The sequence below is a fragment of the Pseudorca crassidens genome, chromosome 18 (assembly GCF_039906515.1).
Source record: "Pseudorca crassidens isolate mPseCra1 chromosome 18, mPseCra1.hap1, whole genome shotgun sequence".
NCBI lineage: Eukaryota > Metazoa > Chordata > Mammalia > Artiodactyla > Delphinidae > Pseudorca > Pseudorca crassidens.
Genome location: NC_090313.1, coordinates 63,658,885 through 63,677,067, shown reverse-complemented (window position 1 = coordinate 63,677,067; position 18,183 = coordinate 63,658,885). Strand labels below are relative to the sequence as shown.

The window sequence follows — 18,183 nt, the reverse complement described above, 5'->3', positions numbered from 1 at the left end:
AGGTCCACTTACGTCTGACTATCTTTGTCTCTGTGTCTCTATCTTGCTCTTATTACTTCCTTGGAAATGGGGGGAGGAAATCTGTCAGGCGTTTTCCAACCTAGCTGCTAGGTCCTACACATTTCACTACTGCATCTGCACAGGGCATGTCAAGAGAAGTTTCCAGCCATTTCCACAGGCAGCCAGGGGCACGGACCATTTGATTAACTGTGATCAGGTTCAACTTTGTGGAAATATAAAATGCAGTCTTACTTGGACTGTAAATGAAAGGAAATTAAGACTTCTCTAGATAATAGAAAGGAGGCTTGTACACAGTCCTACATACCACCTCCCTTAGTGGCCAGTGCCTGTTTTCAGATCCTGACCACCCTTTTAGAGAAAGGGGACTGGGACCTAAATAGCTCCTGGAACTATGAAGACGTCTGTTCCAGGGGAATACACCCTGGAACACATGGATTACTCAATGGTCAGAGAATCTACAGAGAAACCCTCAGGAAGGTCGTTCATCCTGGGTACCAGAGCTGTCAGGATAGGACACAGGCCCCAGCACTCTGGGGCTGGCAGAGTTGCCATGTGGCAGGGCCACTAACTACCCTGACATTGGCCAAAGTTGACAGGACTAGGTGAACAGGGATGCCTGTAGCCAGTCCTGACAGAGGGAACCCCTAAAGGGACATCCTAACTGTAGTGCTCCTCTCTTTTATGGGAGCCCTCTCTCCCTGAAGGATCAGTGGGGAGCATCTCCTCCATCCCCAAGGATTCACCCCTCAGGGTGCATTCTAAGTCACTGGGACAAGTTTTCTCTAGATTTTTTTAAACAGGAAAAGCTCATCTTCTTCTGTAATACAGCCTGGCCCCAGTATAAACTTGAGGATGATGAGATTTGGCCAGAAAATGGAAGCCTCCACTATAATACCATCGTACAGTTAGAATTTTTTTGCGAAAGGCATGGAAAACGGACAGAGATTCCTTATGTTCAGGCCCTTATGACCCTAAGAGAGAACCTGGAGCTATGCAAGTCCTGTGTTAGGGAACCTTGCAGGTTGGGACCTGTTCAAACTATTCAAAAACACCCTCTGGTAGTATCTCTGCAGGAAAATAAGTCTCGGACAGAAGACCCAAGTCCTCTTTCGCCATCTTCAGCCCCTCCAGCACCATATAAGCCTCTTTATCCTTCCATACCAGAAGTGCAGCCAGAGCTCCTTTGCCCCCTCTAAGAAGCAACAGGCAGACCTCAGGGAATGACCAGAGTCTGCACCCCCTTTCTTTGTCTGACCTCAACCAGTGCTGCACTCACTTAGGCCGATTCTCAGAGGATCCTAGCCAGTTCACTGAAGAATTCCAGGGACTAATGCTTTCCTACGACCTTATTTGGAAGGACCTGAATGTTGCCATTTCCCACTGCAGCACCCGTGACGAAAAGACCTGTATTTGGGTGCATGCTCAAGCATATGCTGATGGATTATACACTGTCCAACCCAATTATTACCCTGTGGGCATGACAGCAGTGCCACTGATTGATCCCAATTGGGACTATGAACTAGGCCAACCTAGTATCCCTAGAAGAGACCACATGATCCTTTGCCTCACTGAAGGGATGAGACACCAGCGCATAATTAAACCTGTCAACTATGATGAGGTTTAAGAGATCGCCCAAGGTGAGGACAAAAATCCAGCCCTATTTCGGGCCTGGCTGGTAGATTCCCTCAGAAAGTATACAAATGTGGACCCAGATGCTTTTGAGGGACGCATTGTGCTTGCAACTTACTTCATTTACCATTCGGCCCCTGACATCCATAGGAAGCTGCAAAAGCTTGCCGTGGGTCCCCAAACCCCTCTCAACCTTCTTATGGATATGGCCTTCAGTGTCTTTAACAATACGGACCAGAGATAGCCTCATCCACCAGAAGGCAGACAGCAGAAGCAAGAACAACAGGCCTGCAGCCTGTAGAACAAAAACCACATTCACAGAAAGACAGACAAGATGAAAAGGCAGAAGGCTATGTACCAGATGAAGTAAAAAGATAAAACCCCAGAAAAACAACTAAATAAAGTGGAGATAGGCAACCTTCCAGAAAAAGAATTCAGAATATTGATAGTGAAGATGATCCAGGACCTCGGAAAAAGAATGGAGGCAAAGATCGAGAAGATGCAAGAAATGTTTAACAAAGACCTAGAAGAATTAAAGAACAAACAAACAGAGATGAACAATACAATAACTGAAATGAAAACTACACTAGAAGGAATCAATAGCAGAATAACTGAGGCAGGAGAACGGATAAGTGACCTGGAAGACAGAATGGTGGAATTCACTGCTGTGGAACGGAAGAAAAAAGAATGAAAAGAAATGAAGACAGCCGAAGAGACCTCTGGGACAACATTAAATGCAACAACATTAGCATTATGGGGGTCCCAGAAGGAGAAGAGAGAGAGAAAGGACCAGAGAAAATATTTGAAGAGATTATAGTCGAAAACTTCCCTAACATGGGAAAGGAAATAGCTACCCAAGTCCAGGAAGCGCAGCAGTAATCAAGACAAGACACACAGTAATCAAACTGGCAAAAATTAAAGACAAAGAAAATTTATTAAAAGCAGCAAGGGAAAAATGACAAATAACACACAAGGGAACTCCCATAAGGTTAATGGCTGATTTCTCAGCAGAAACTCTACAAGCCAGAAGGGAGTGGCATGATATACTTAAAGTGATGAAAGGGAAGAACCTACAACCAAGATTACTCTACCCGGCTAGGATCTCATCCAGATTGGAAGGAGAAATCAAAAGCTTTACAGACAAGCAAAAGCTAAGAGAATTCAGCACCACCAAACGAGCTCTAAAACAAATGCTAAAGGAACTTCTCTAAGTGGGAATTACAAGAGAAGAAAAGCACCTACAAAAACAAACCCAAAACAATTAAGAAAATGGTCATAGGAACATACATATCGATAATTACCTTAAACGTGAATGGATTAAATGCTCCAACCAAAAGACAGAGGCTTGCTGAATGGATACAAAAACAAGACCCATATATATGCTGTCTACAAGAGACCCACTTCAGACCTAGGGACACATACAGACTGAAACTGAGGGGATGGAAAAAGATATTCCTGCAAATGGAAATCAAAAGAAAGCTGGAGTAGCTATACTCATATCAGATAAAACAGACTTTAAAGTAAAGAATGTTACAAGAGACAAGGAAGAACATTACATAATGATCAAGGGATCAATCCAAGAAGAAGATATAACAATTACAAATATATATGCACCCAACATAGGAGCACCTTAATACATAAGGCAACTGCTAACAGCTATGAAAGAGGAAATCGACAGTAACACAATAATAGTGGGGGACTTTATCACCAATGGACAGATCATCCAAAATGAAAGTAAATAAGGAAACAGAAGCTTTAAATGACACAACAGACCAGATAGATTTAATTGATATTTATGGGACATTCCATCCCAAAACAGCAGATTACACTTTCTTCTCAAGTGCCCATGGAACATTCTCCAGGATCGATCACATCTTGGGTCACAAATCAAGCCTCAGTAAATTTAAGAAAACTGAAATCATATCAAGCATCTTTTCTGACCACAAGGCTATGAGATTAGAAATGCATTACAGGGAAAAAAACGTAAAAAACAAAAACACATGGAGGCTAAACAATACATTACTAAATAACCAAGAGATCACTGAAGAAATCAAAGAGGAGATCAAAAAATACCTAGAGACAAATGACAATGAAAACACGATGATCCAAAACCTATGGGATGCAGCAACAGCAGTTCTAAGAGGGAAGTTTATAGCTATACAAGCCTACCTCAAGAAACAAGAAAAATCTCAAATAAACAATCTAAACTTACACCTAAAGCAACTAGAGAAAGAAGAAAAAACAAAACCCAAAATTAGCAAAAGGAAAGAAATCATAAAGATCAGAGCAGAAATAAATGAAATAGAAACAAAGAAAACAATAGAAAACATTAATAAAACTAAAAGCTGGTTCTTTGAGAAGATAAGCAAAATTGATAAACCATTAGCCAGACTCATCAAGAAAAAGAGGGAGAGGACTCAAATCAATTAGAAATGAAAAAGGAGAAGTTACAGCAGACAATGCAGAAATACAAAGCATCCTAAGAGACTACTACAAGCAACTCTATGCCAATAAAATGGACAACCTGGAAGAAATGGACAAATTCTTAGAAATGCACAACCTGCCAAGACTGAATCAAGAAGAAATAGAAAATATGAACAGACCAATCACAAGCACTGAAATTGAAACTGTGATTAAAAATCTTCCAACAAACAAAAGCCCAGGACCAGACGGCTTCACAAGCGAATTCTATCAAACATTTAGAGAAGAGCTAACACCTATCCTTCTCAAACTCTTCCAAAATATAGCAGAGGGAGGAACACTCCCAAATTCCTTCTACGAGGCCACCATCACCTTGATACCAAAACCAGACAAGGATGTCACAAAGAAAGAAAACTACAGGCCAATATCATTGATGAACATAGATGCAAAAATCCTCAACAAAATACTAGCAAACAGAATCCAACAGCACATTAAAAGGATCATACACCATGATCAAGTAGGGTTTATTCCAGGAATGCAAGGATTCTTCAATATACGCAAATCTATCAATGTGATACACCATATTAACAAACTGAAGGAGAAAAACCATATGATCATCTCAATAGATGCAGAGAAAGCTTTTGACAAAATTCAACACCCATTTATGATAAAAACCCTGCAGAAAGTAGGCATAGAGGGAACTTTTCTCAACATAATAAAGGCCATATATGACAAGCCCACAGCCAACATCATCCTCAATGGTGAAAAACTGAAAGCATTTCCACTAAGATCAGGAACAAGACAAGGTTGCCCACTCTCACCACTGTTATTCAACATAGTTTTGGAAGTTTTAGCCACAGCAATCAGAGAAGAAAAGGAAATAAAAGGAATCCAAATCGGAAAAGAAGAAGTAAAGCTGTCACTGTTTGCAGATGACATGATACTATACATAGAAAATCCTAAAGATGCTACCAGAAAACTACTAGAGCTAATCAATGAATTTGGTAAAGTAGCAGGATACAAAATTAATGCACAGAAATCTCTGGCATTCCTATATACTAATGATGAAAAATCTGAAAGTGAAATCAAGAAACCACTCCCATTTACCACTGCAACAAAAAGAATAAAATATCTAGGAATAAACCTACCTAAGGAGACAAAAGACCTATATGCAGAAAATTATAAGACACTGATGAAAGAAATTAAAGATGATACAAATAGATGGAGAGATATACCATGTTCTTGGATTGGAAGAATCAACATTGTAAAAATGACTCTACTACCCAAAGCAATCTACAGATTCAATGCAATCCCTAACAAACTACCACTGGCATTTTTCACAGAACTAGAACAAAAAATTTCGCAATTTGTATGGAAACACAAAAGACCCTGAATAGCCAAAGCAATCTCGAGAACGAAAAAAGAAGCAGGAGGAATCGGGCTCCCTGACTTCAGACTATACTACAAAGCTACAGTAAACAAGACAGTATGGTACTGGCACAAAAACAGAAAGATCAATGGAACAGGATAGAAAGCCCAGAGATAAACCCACGTACATATGGTCACCTTATCTTTGACAAAGGTGGCAGGAATGTACAGTGGAGAAAGGACAGCCTCTTCAATAAGTGGTGCTGGGAAAACTGGACAGATACATGTAAAAGTATGAGATTAGATCACTCCGTAACACCATACACAAGAATAAGCTCAAAATGGATTAAAGACCTAAATGTAAGGCCAGAAACTATCAAACTCTTAGAGGAAAAAATAGGAAGAACACTCTTTGACATAAATCACAGCAAGATCTTTTTTGATTCACCTCGTAGAGTAATGGAAATAAAAACAAAAATAAACAAATGGGACCTAATGAAACTTCAAAGCTTTTGCACAGCAAAGGAAACCATAAACAAGACCAAAAGACAACCCTCAGAATGGGAGAAAATATTTGCACGTGAAGCAACCGACAAAGGATTAATCTCCAAAATTTACAAGCAGCTCATGCAGCTCAATAACAAAAAAACAAACAACCCAATCCAAAAATGGGCAGAAGACCTAAATAGACATTTCTCCAAAGAAGATATACAGATTGCCAACAAACACATGAAAGGATGCTCAACATCACTAATCATTAGCGAAATGCAAATCAAAACTACAATGAGATATCATCTCACACCAGTCAGAATGGCCATCATCAAAAAATCTAGAAACAATAAATGCTGGAGAGGGTGTGGAGAAAAGGGAACACTCTTGCACTGCTGGTGGGAATGTGAATTGGTTCAGCCACTATGGAGAACAGTATGGTAATGTGAATTGGTTCAGCCACTATGGAGAACACTATGGAGAACAGAACAGTTCCTTAGAAAACTACAAATAGAACTACCATATGACCCAGCCATCCCACTACTGGGCATATACCCTGAGAAAACCGAAATTCAAAGAGTCATGTACCAAAATGTTCATTGCAGCTCTATTTACAATAGCCCGGAGATGGAAACAACCTAAGTGCCCATCATGGGATGAATGGATAAAGAAGATGTGGCACATATATACAATGGAATATTACTCAGCCATAAAAAGAAACGAAATTGAGCTATTTGTAATGAGGTGGATAGACCTAGAGTCTGTCATACAGAGTGAAGTAAGTCAGAAAGAAAAAGACAAATACCGTATGCTAACACATATATATGGAATTTAAGAAAAAAAAAATGTCATGAAGAACCTAGGGGTAAGGCAGGAATAAAGACGGAGACCTCCTAGAGAACGGACTTGAGGTTATGGGGAGGGGGAAGGGTGAGCTGTGACAGGGCGAGAGAGAGTCATGGACATATACACACTAACAAATGTAAGGTAGATAGCTAGTGGGAAGCAGCCGCATAGCACAGGGATATAGGCTCGGTGCTTTGTGACAGCCTGGAGGGGTGGGATAGGGAGGGTGGGAGGGAGGGAGACGCAAGAGGGAAGAGATATGGGAACGTATGTATATGTATAACTGATTCACTTTGTTATAAAGCAGAAATTAACACACCATTGTAAAGCAATTATACCCCAATAAAGATGTTAAAAAAAAAAATATCCTGAGTATGTTGGTCACCTCGAAAGCAGGGAAAAAGGAAAGTTGTTTAACACCCACCTTACATTCATTTGCAAAGCACTCATTACTCTTCTGGCAGGAGAATGCCCTCACTGACAAGCTGTTGCACGTGTTTACTTCCCTGTGTCTGAGCAGCGCTCACTGGTCTGCGATCACGCCTGGACTTCGGGATGCTACTCTTTGCTCTCAAGTGTGGTTTATAGCTGGCTTCTCTACTCCCTATATCTGGGAGACAAACCTAGGCCATAGCCCACAGTGCAGAGGAGCTGTGGGTGGCAGTTTGAGAACATCTGGAAGGGGAAAGGTTTTCCACTGATAGCTTCTCTGTGTTGCAAAAATCATGCTCTATGTGCCTTTGTGCCCATGACAATTATATTTGGAAAAATGAGTTTTAGTTCTAGAGTATTCCTGGTGATTAATAAAGTTAATTACAGGATCTAGCTCACTCAAGAAGACTTAATTTTAATTATACTTCTTTAATATTTTGACATAGGTATCCAGCTAAAATCAACTCTTTGATTCTCACAGCACTTTATCATTCACGTAAAAGCCACAGAAATAAAAATACTGATGAAGAACCCAGTATAATCTTTATGCCACATAAGTTGAATGAAGTATGTTTTAAAATATACTAAACTAAATTTATGTGGCAAAAGTATAATATTTTTCTAAGTCCTCCAAAGATAGCTTAGTCACAGCTTCTTACCTTTGATGGAGGGCTTGGCACTGAAGCTGGAGGTTCTGGAAGCCTGAGGAGTAAAAAATAAAAATCATAGTCATGGTTTTTCATAGACAAGCAAACAGAAAAACTGGGCCAACTTCAGACTTAGTAAGTCCTACTTTCATCTAGTAGTTTCACCTCCATATATCTTAATGTTCAATCACCTCAGTGGAAAGAGTGAAATTTTTCTAAGTGAATAAATGTTCATTTGCCTCCTTACTTCTAAGTATTGGAATTGTCTGAGAAAGAACAAAATGAGATGTCATTTGCTGAAATGGAATTGCTTTTCTTTAGCCTCTAAAAATTTGCATTTTGGTACTGTATTTTTTCATCATAAATGATGAATCTAGAATATATACAAAAGTGAAAATTATTTTAACTGTTGACAAAAAGTCATACAAACTTTACTTTTCTTGTATTAGAGTTTAATTGACATATCTTTCTCCTCAAGTCTTTAACCAAAACTTAAAAATTTCAGCAGTAAAGAATATAAAAAAAATAGGGAGTGCTTCCGGGAAGATGGCGGAGGAGTAAGACACGGAGATCACCTTCCTCCCCACAGATACACCAGGGATACATCTACACGTGGAGCAGCTCCTACAGAACACCTACGGAACGTTGGCAGAAGACCTCAGACCTCCCAAAAGGCAAGAAATCCCCCACATAGCTGGGTAGGGCAAAAGAAAAAAGAATAAACAGAGACAAAAGGATACGGACGGGACCTGCACCAGTGGGAGGGAGCTGTGAAGGAGGAAAGGTTTCCACACACTAGAAAGCCCCTTTGTGGGCGGAGACTGCGGGAGGCAGAGGGGGAAGCTTCGGAGCCGCGGAGGAGAGCACAGCAACAGGGGTGTGGAGGGCAAAGCGGGGAGATTCCTGCACGGAGGATCGGTGCTGAACAGCACTCACCAGCCCGAGAGGCTTGTCTGCTCACCCGCCAGGGCGGGCGCACTTGGGAGCTGAGGCACGGCTTCGGTCGGAGCACAGGGAGAGGACTGGGGTTGGCGGCGTGAACACAGCCTGCAGGGGGTTAGTGCTCCACGGCTAGCCAGGAGGAAGTCCGGGGAAAAGTCTGGACCTGCCGAAGAGGCAAGAGACTTTTTCTTCCCTCTTTGTTTCCTGGTGCGCGAGGAGAGGGGATTAAGAGCGCTGCTTAAAGGAGCTCCAGAGACAGGCGCGAGCCGCAGCTAAAAGCGCGGACCCCAGAGACGGGCAGGAGATGCTAAGGCTGCTGCTGCTGCCACCAAGAAGCCTGTGTGTGAGCATATGTCACTATCCACACCCCCCTTCCGGGGAGCCTGTGCAGCCAGCCACTGCCGGGGTCCCGGGATCCAGGGACAACTTCCCCGGGAGAACGCACGGCGCATCTCAGGCTGGTGAAACGTCACGCCGGCCTCTGCCGCCGCAGGCTCACCCCGCACTCCGTGCCCCTCCCTCCCCCCGGCCTGAGTGAGCCAGAGCCCCCGAGTCAGCTGCTCCTTTAACCCCGTCCTGTCTGCGCAAAGAACAGATGCCCTCCGGAGACCTACACGCAGAGGTGGGGCCAAATCCAAAGCTGAGCCCCTGGGAGCTGTGAGAACAAAGAAGAGAAAGGGAAATCTCTCCCAGCAGCCTCAGAAGCAGCGGATTAAAGCTCCACGATCAACTTGATGTACCCTGCATCTGTGGAATACATGAATAGACAACGAATCATCCCAAATTGAGAAGGTGGACTTTGAGAGCAAGATTTATGATTTTTCCCCCTTTTCCTTTTTTTGTGTGTATGTGTATGCTTCTGTGTGAGATTTTGTCTGTATAGCTTTGCTTCCACCATTTGTCCGAAGGTTCTAAACGTCCGTTTTTTTTTAAAATTTTTTTCTTAATAATTACTTTTTATTTTAATAACTTTATTTTATTTTACTTTATCTTCGTTCTTTCTTTCCTTCCTTCCCTCTTTTAGACAACAAATCATCACAAATTGAGGAGGTGGACTTTGAGAGCAAGATCTATGATTTTTTCCCCTTTTCCTCTTTTTGTGAGTGTGTATGTGTATGCTTCTGTGTGAGATTTTGTCTGTGTAGCTTTGCTTCTACCATTTGTCCTAGGGCTCTATCCCTCTTTTTTTTTCTCTTAATAATTATTTTTTTATTTTAATAACTTTATTATATTTTATCTTTATTTTATTTTATCATTTTCTTTTTATCCTTCCTTCCCTCCTTCCTTCCTTCCTCCCTCCCTCCCTCCTTCCCTCCCTCCTTTCTTTCTTTCTACTTCTACTAATTCTTTCTTTCTACTTTTTCTCCCTTTTATTCTGAGCCGTGCGGATGAAAGGCTCTTGGTGCTGCAACCAGGAGTCAGTGCTGTGCCTCTGAGGTGGGAGAGCCAACTTCAGGACACTGGTCCACAAGAGACCTCCCAGCTCCACATAATATCAAACGGCGAAAATCTCCCAGAAATCTCCATCTCAACACTATCACCCAGCTTCACTCAACGACCAGCAAGCTACAGTGCTGAACATCCTATGCCAAACAACTAGCAAGACAGGAACACAACCCCACCCATTAGCAGAGAGGCTGCCTAAAATCACAGTAAGTCCACAGACACCCCAAAACACACCACCAGACGTGGACCTGCCCACCAGAAAGACAAGATCCAGCCTCATCCACCAGAACACAGACACTAGTCCCCTCCACCAGGAAGCCTACACAACCCACTGAACCAACCTTAGCCACTGGGGACAGACACCAAAAACAACGGGAACTACGAACGTGCAGCCTGCAAAAAGGAGACACCAAACACAGTAAGATAAGCAAAATGAGAAGACAGAAAAACACACAGCAGATGAAGGAGCAAGATAAAAACCCACCAGACCTAACAAATGAAGAGGAAATAGGCAGTCTACCTGAAAAAGAATTCAGAATAATGATAGTTAAGATGATCCAAAATCTTGGAAATAGAATAGAGAAAATGCAAGAAACATTTAACAAGGACCTAGAAGAACTAAAGATGAAACAAACAATGATGAACAACAAAATAAATGAAATGAAAAATACTCTAGATGGGATCAATAGCAGAATAACTGAGGCAGAAGAACGGATAAGTGACCTGGAAGATAAAATAGTGGAAATAACTACTGCAGAGCAGAATAAAGAAAAAAGAATGAAAAGAACTGAGGACAGTCTCAGAGACCTCTGGGACAACATTAAATGCACCAACATTCGAATTATAGGGGTTCCAGAAGAAGAAGAGAAAAAGAAAGGGACTGAGAAAATATTTGAAGAGATTATAGTTGAAAACTTCCCTAATATGGGAAAGGAAATAGTTAATCAAGTCCAGGAAGCACAGAGAGTCCCGTACAGGATAAATCCAAGGAGAAATACACCAAGACACATATTAATCAAACTGTCAAAAATTAAATACAAAGAAATATTAAAAGCAGCAAGGGAAAAACAACAAATAACACACAAGGGAATCCCCATAAGGTTAACAGCTGACGTTTCAGCAGAAACTCTGCAAGCCAGAAGGGAGTGGCAGGACATATTTAAAGTGATGAAGGAGAAAAACCTGCAACCAAGATTACTCTACCCAGCAAGGATCTCATTCAGATTTGATGGAGAAATTAAAACCTTTACAGCCAAGCAAAAGCTGAGAGAGTTCAGCACCACCAAACCAGCTCTACAACAACTGCTAAAGGAACTTCTCTAGGCAAGAAACACAAGAGAAAGAAAAGACCTACAGTAACGAACCCAAAACAATTAAGAAAATGGGAATAGGAACATACATATCAATAATTACCTTAAATGTAAATGGACTAAATGCTACATTTACCAAAAGGCACAGATTGGCTGAATGGATACAAGAAGAAGACCCATATATTTGCTGTCTACAAGAGACCCACTTCAGACCTAGAGACACTTACAGACTGAAAGTAAGGGGATGGAAAAAGGTATTTCATGCAAATGGAAACCAAAAGAAAGCTGGAGTAGCAATTCTCATATCAGACAAAATAAGACTTTAAAGACTATTAGAAGAGACAAAGAAGGACACTACATAATGATCAAGGGATCAATGCAAGAAGAAGATATAACAATTGTAAATATTTATGCACCCAACATAGGAGCACCTCAATACATAAGGCAAATGCTAACAGCCATGAAAGGGGAAATCGACAGTAAAACATTCACAGTAGGGGACTTTAACACCCCACTTTCACCCATGGACAGATCATCCAAAATGAAAATAAATAAGGAAACACAAGCTTTAAATGATACATTAAATAAGATGGACTTAATTGATATTTATAGGACATTCCATCCAAAAACAACAGAATACACATTTTTTTCTAGTGCTCATGGAACATTCTCCAGGACAGATCATATCTTGGGTCACAAATCAAGCCTTGGTAAATTTAAGAAAATCGAAGTTGTATCAAGTATCTTTTCTGACCACAACGCTATGAGACTAGATATCAATTACAGGAAAAGATCTGTAAAATATACAAACACATGGAGGCTAAACAATACACTACTTAATAACGAAGTGATCACTGAAGAAATCAAAGAGGAAATTAAAAAATACCTAGAAACAAATGACAGTGGAGACACGATGACCCAAAACCTATGGGATGCAGCAAAAGCAGTTCTAAGGGGGAAGTTTATAGCAATACAAGCCTACCTTAAGAAACAGGAAACATTTCAAATAAACAACCTAAACTTGCACCAAAAGCAATTAGAGGAAGAAGAACAAAAACACCCCAAAGTTAGCAGAAGGAAAGAAATCATAAAAATGAGATCAGAAATAAATGAAAAAAAAACGAAGGAAACGATAGCAAAGATCAATAAAACTAAAAGCTGGTTCTTTGAGAAGATAAACAAAATTGATAAACCATTAGCCAGACTCATCAAGAAAAAGAGGGAGAGGACTCAAATCAATAAAATTAGAAATGAAAAAGGAGAAGTAACAACTGACACTGCAGAAATACAAAAGATCATGAGAGATTACTACAAGCAACTCTATGCCAATAAAATGGACAACCTGGAAAAAATGGACAAATTCTTAGAAATGCACAACCTGTGAAGACTGAATCAGGAAGAAATTGAAAATATGAACAGACCAATCACAAGCACTGAAATTGAAACTGTAATTAAAAATCTTCCAACAAGCAAAAGCCCAGGACCAGATGGCTTCACAAGCGAGTTCTATCAAACATTTAGAGAAGAGCTAACACCTATCCTTCTCAAACTCTTCCAAAATATAGCAGAGGGAGGAACACTCCCAAATTCCTTCTACGAGGCCACCATCGCCTTGATACCAAACCCAGACAAGGATGTCACAAAGAAAGAAAACTACAGACCAATATCATTGATGAACATAGATGCAAAAATCCTCAACAAAATACTAGCAAACAGAATCCAACAGCACATTAAACAGATCATACACCATAATCAAGTGGGGTTTATTCCAGGAATGCAAGGATTCAATATACGCAAATCAATCAACATGATACACCATATTAACAAACTGAAGGAGAAAAACCATATGATCATCTCAATAGATGCAGAAAAGCTTTTGACAAAATTCAACACCCATTTATGATAAAAACCCTCCAGAAAGTAGGCACAGAGGGAACTTTCCTCAACATAATAAGGGCCATATATGACAAACCCACAGCCAACGTTGTCCTCAATGGTGAAAAACTGAAAGCATTTCCACTAAGATCAGGAACAAGACAAGGTTGCCCACTCTCACCACTGTTATTCAACATAGTTTTGGAAGTTTTAGCCACAGCAATCAGAGAAGAAAAGGAAATAAAAGGAATCCAAATCGGGAAAGAAAAAGTAAAGCTGTCACTGTTTGCAGATGACATGATATTATACATACAGAATCCTAAAGATGCTACCAGAAAACTGCTAGAGCTAATCAATGAATTTGGTAAAGTAGCAGGATACAAAATTAATGCACAGAAATCTCTGGCATTCCTATATACTAATGATGAAAAATCTGAAAGTGAAATCAAGAAAACACTCCCATTTACCATTGCAAAAAAAAGAATAAAATATTTAGGAATAAACCTACCTAAGGAGACAAAAGACCTATATGCAGAAAATTATAAGACACTGATGAAAGAAATTAAAGACGCTACAAATAGATGGAGAGATATACCATGTTCTTGGATTGGAAGAATCAACATTGTAAAAATGACTCTACTACCCAAAGCAATCTACAGATTCAATGCAATCCCTATCAAACTACCACTGGCATTTTTCACAGAACTAGAACAAAAAATTTCACAACTTGTATGGAAACACAAAAGACCCCGAATAGCCAAAGCAATGTTGAGAATGAAAAACGCAGCTGGAGGAATCAGGCTCCCTGACTTTAGAGTATACTACAAAGCTACAGTAATCAAGACAGTATGGTACTGGCACAAAAACAGATAGATCAATGGAGCAGGATAGAAAGCCCAGAGATAAACCCACGCACATATGGTCACCTTATCTTTGATAAAGGAGGCAGGAATGTACAGTGGAGAAAGGACAGCCTCTTCAATAAGTGGTGCTGGGAAAACTGGACAGGTACATGTAAAAGTATGAAATTAGATCACTCCCTAACACCATACACAAGAATAAGCTCAAAATGGATTAAAGACCTAAATGTAAGGCCAGAAACTATCGAACTCTTAGAGGAAAACATAGGACACTCTATGACATAAATCACAGCAAGATCCTTTTTGACCCACCTCCTAGAAAAATGGAAATAAAAACAAAAATAAACAAATGGGACCTAATGAAACTTCAAAGCTTTTGCACAGCAAAGGAAACCATAAACAAGACCAAAAGACAACCCCCAGAATGGGAGAAAATTATTTGCAAATGAAGCAACTGACAAAGGATTAATCTCCAAAATTTATAAGCAGCTCATGCAGCTTAATAACAAAAAAACAAACAACCCAATCCAAAAACGGGCAGAAGACCTAAACAGATGTTTCTCCAAAGAAGATATACGGACTGCCAACAAACACATGAAAGAATGCTCAACATCACTAATCATTAGAGAAATGCAAATCAAAACTACAATGAGATATCATCTCACACCAGTCAGAATGGCCATCATCAAAAAATCTAGAAACAATAAATGCTGGAGAGGGTGTGGAGAAAAGGGAACCCTCTTTCACTGTTGGTGGGAATGTAAATTGATACAGCCACTATGGAGAACAGTATGGAGGTTCCTTAAAAAACTACAAATAGAACTACCATATGACCCAGCCATCCCACTACTGAGCATATACCCTGAAAAAACCATAATTCAAAAAGAGTCATGTACCAAAATGTTCATTGCAGCTCTATTTACAATAGCCCGGAGATGGAAACAATCTAAGTGTCCATCATCGGATGAATGGATAAAGAAGATGTGGCACATATATACTATGGAATATTACTCAGCCATAAAAAGAAACGAAATTGAACTATTTGTAATGAGGTGGATAGACCTAGAGTCTGTCATACAGAGTGAAGTAAGTCAGAAAGAGAGAGACAAATACCATATGCTAACACATATATATGGAATTTAAGAAAAAAAAAGTCATGAAGAGCCTAGGGGTAAGACAGGAATAAAGACACAGACCTACTAGAGAATGGACTTGAGGATATGGGGAGGGGGAAGGGTAAGCTGTGACAAAGCGAGAGAGAGGCATGGACATATATACACTACCAAACGTAAGGTAGATAGCTAGTGGGAAGCAGCCGCATAGCACAGGGAGATCAGCTCAGTGCTTTGTGACCGTCTGGAGGGGTGGGATAGGGAGGGTGGGAGGGAGGGAGACGCAAGAGGGAAGAGATATGCGAACATATGTATATATATAACTGATTGATTTTGTTGTAAAGCAGAAACTAACACACCATTGTAAAGCAATTATACTCCAATAAAGATGTTAGAAAAATAATATTAGAAAAAATGGAATACAAAGACATAAAGTCTCTAACAAGATAAACAGGTACAAAGAAATCCAGGAAAATATTAAACAGAAGGATATGTTTATCAATTCAAAGCAGGCTTTCAACATATTATATTACTATACTACAGAAACCAGTATCTACTAATTGTTTTTTTAAAGTAGGACCTAAGATGCAATTTGCTAAAAACAGCAACTGTATCTATTAAAAAGTCATCTTATATTCATGTATCAGAGGAAAAAATTATTATAAGAATCAGGAAAGGCTATTAAATCATCACACACATGAAATCTGAACAACAGTTGCTAAAATACAGAAAATAAACATTTTTTTCAGCCTAAGATAAAGTCTTTATATTTTATTAAAGATCATTATGAAGGAAGGAACACAAATCAGGTCATTCTCAAACCCTTCTTCCCCCTCAAAGACACAGATTGTGCTTCATTCTTCATTGAGTTCCAAGTGTTGGGCATAATAAAAATACTTAGTGAACATCTAATGATAATAAAAATGGTACAAAACCTTTAAATATAACTTTCAAAAATATTCTATTCTGCCATTCTACTCTTTCTTTCCCACGAACCAAATCAGTTAAGTCTGGCTGGGGATAAAATTTTAACACAGTTTACCCTCTAATATCAAAACAACCGATAACCCCAATCCTAACACTCAGGGGTTCCTACAACTAGTATCCATTAAATCAGCTTGTTCCAATCAAAAAACTATCCATTAAAAATCACCTCCAAATCATACAGTCTATGACATAACTCAAGAATAATCTCTTATCAGAAAAAGTGATATAAGCCATAAAGAAACCCTATTTCTTGGAAACCAAGAAGCACAATTATGCTTAGTTATGACTAAAGCTGAACCACACTTACTTTAAATATTTAGATAAGTCATCACTCAATTCTTTAGGGATGTAATCCGATATCAGACCATGGGCATAACAAATATAATCCTCTGAAAGAAACAGAATGGAGAATGAAAAAAAAATTAGTAATAATTATGGTAGTTTTACAGTCAAATTGACCAGAGTTCAAATTCTGGCACTGTCTGGCCTTAGAGAGTCACTTAAGCTTTTTTTTGTGAAACGGGGATGCTCATATCTATCTGTCACAGTAGTGGGGTAATCTGATGGATGGATATGTAGGATGATATCAAAGATATGATGAGATAATCAAGCACAATACAGTAGATGCCCACTAAATAACAGGTAAGAACTCAGGGTTCTTTTCTTAGCTGAGGCCCTTGAATACAGATAAAGTTCAAAAATCAGATGTAACAATATGAAATATTCATGTCTTTTTAAAAGACTAATCTTTTCTAGGTCTGTTTCAATATAAAATAAATCTAATTATTTAACAGTAAATGAGTATGCTCATTTAAGAGAAATAATACATGATATGTCTCTATTAAGTACTTGCTTTATAAGAGTCCTGAATGTTATATATACCCCCAAACTAATAAAATGCCTTAAAAAACAGAAAAAAACAAAACTCAGCAGAGAGTATAATCATTACTTCTAAAGTATTTGGATTCTCAGTACTAAAATGAAACTCTGGTATCAATTAAATACAGAACATAAGAGAAAATCTGTTTTAAAGCTCTGTTCCTTAATTCAGTATTTTTTGTAGAATACTAGGGGATAATCAAACTTAATAGATGGGATAATCACAAGGGGATATAAACTACCAAAAGCAATATCCCAGGTTTGTTGCTGGGATATTCATTTTCTTCTTTTTTTCCTTTCTCTTCTACCTTCAACGTTAGGATAACAATTTGCCTCAGTATTACTTAGGAAGTGACTGCTGCCTGGTCCACCTCATTCTCAAAAAGTCTTCAGTAAGAGATTTTCACTGCCAGCACAGAACTGAAAGTTATCACTGGACCCTTCTTAAAATATGCTCATGGTTCTGAGTTAGTAATTATCTAATGAGTCATGAATAGACAAAGAAAGTTATTTTAAGAAAGCCAATATATCATCTGTTTGCTTCTTCTGGTAGCATATCAAGCTAAAGATCTAAAAAAGGAAAGAATGCAGAGTATAAAGCTTACGTTATGGCTGGGAACCTAAATGGTCATGTAGCCAAGCCCAGACTCATATTTAGAGATTGGTACAAACACTGGCCTCAGAGCAGAAGACCTGGCCTGCTAGCTAGGATGGGTGACCTTGAATAAGTCATCTGCTTCTCTAAGACCACAGGTTTTCATTTTTAAAATGAGAAGATCTGTCTAAATAACCTCTAACACCCCTTCTCGTACTTTAACAAAAATCTATGGTTTTATCCATCCATCCATCCATCCATCCATCCATCCATCCATCCATCCATCCATCCATGCATCTGTCTATCTGTCCAGCCATTTGACTC

The 18,183-nt window shown here is 39.3% G+C and overlaps 1 protein-coding gene across 18 annotated transcripts in view; it reads right to left on the bottom strand.

Moving 5' to 3' along the window:
* RNASEH2B (ribonuclease H2 subunit B) overlaps positions 1–18,183 on the bottom strand; it is a 126,961-nt gene that overhangs the window by 18,928 nt on the left and 89,850 nt on the right. For all 18 annotated transcript variants that reach the window (XR_010936784.1, XR_010936781.1, XR_010936782.1 and 15 more), the window contains 2 exons: positions 16,693–16,774; positions 7,866–7,908 (listed from right to left, as the gene is read on the bottom strand). Coding sequence is in view for 14 of the 18 variants with exons in the window: in XM_067712963.1 (XP_067569064.1) it covers positions 7,866–7,908; positions 16,693–16,774 (125 nt within the window). In the remaining 4 variants the exon portion in view is untranslated. The remainder of the gene's footprint in view (positions 1–7,865; positions 7,909–16,692; positions 16,775–18,183) is intronic.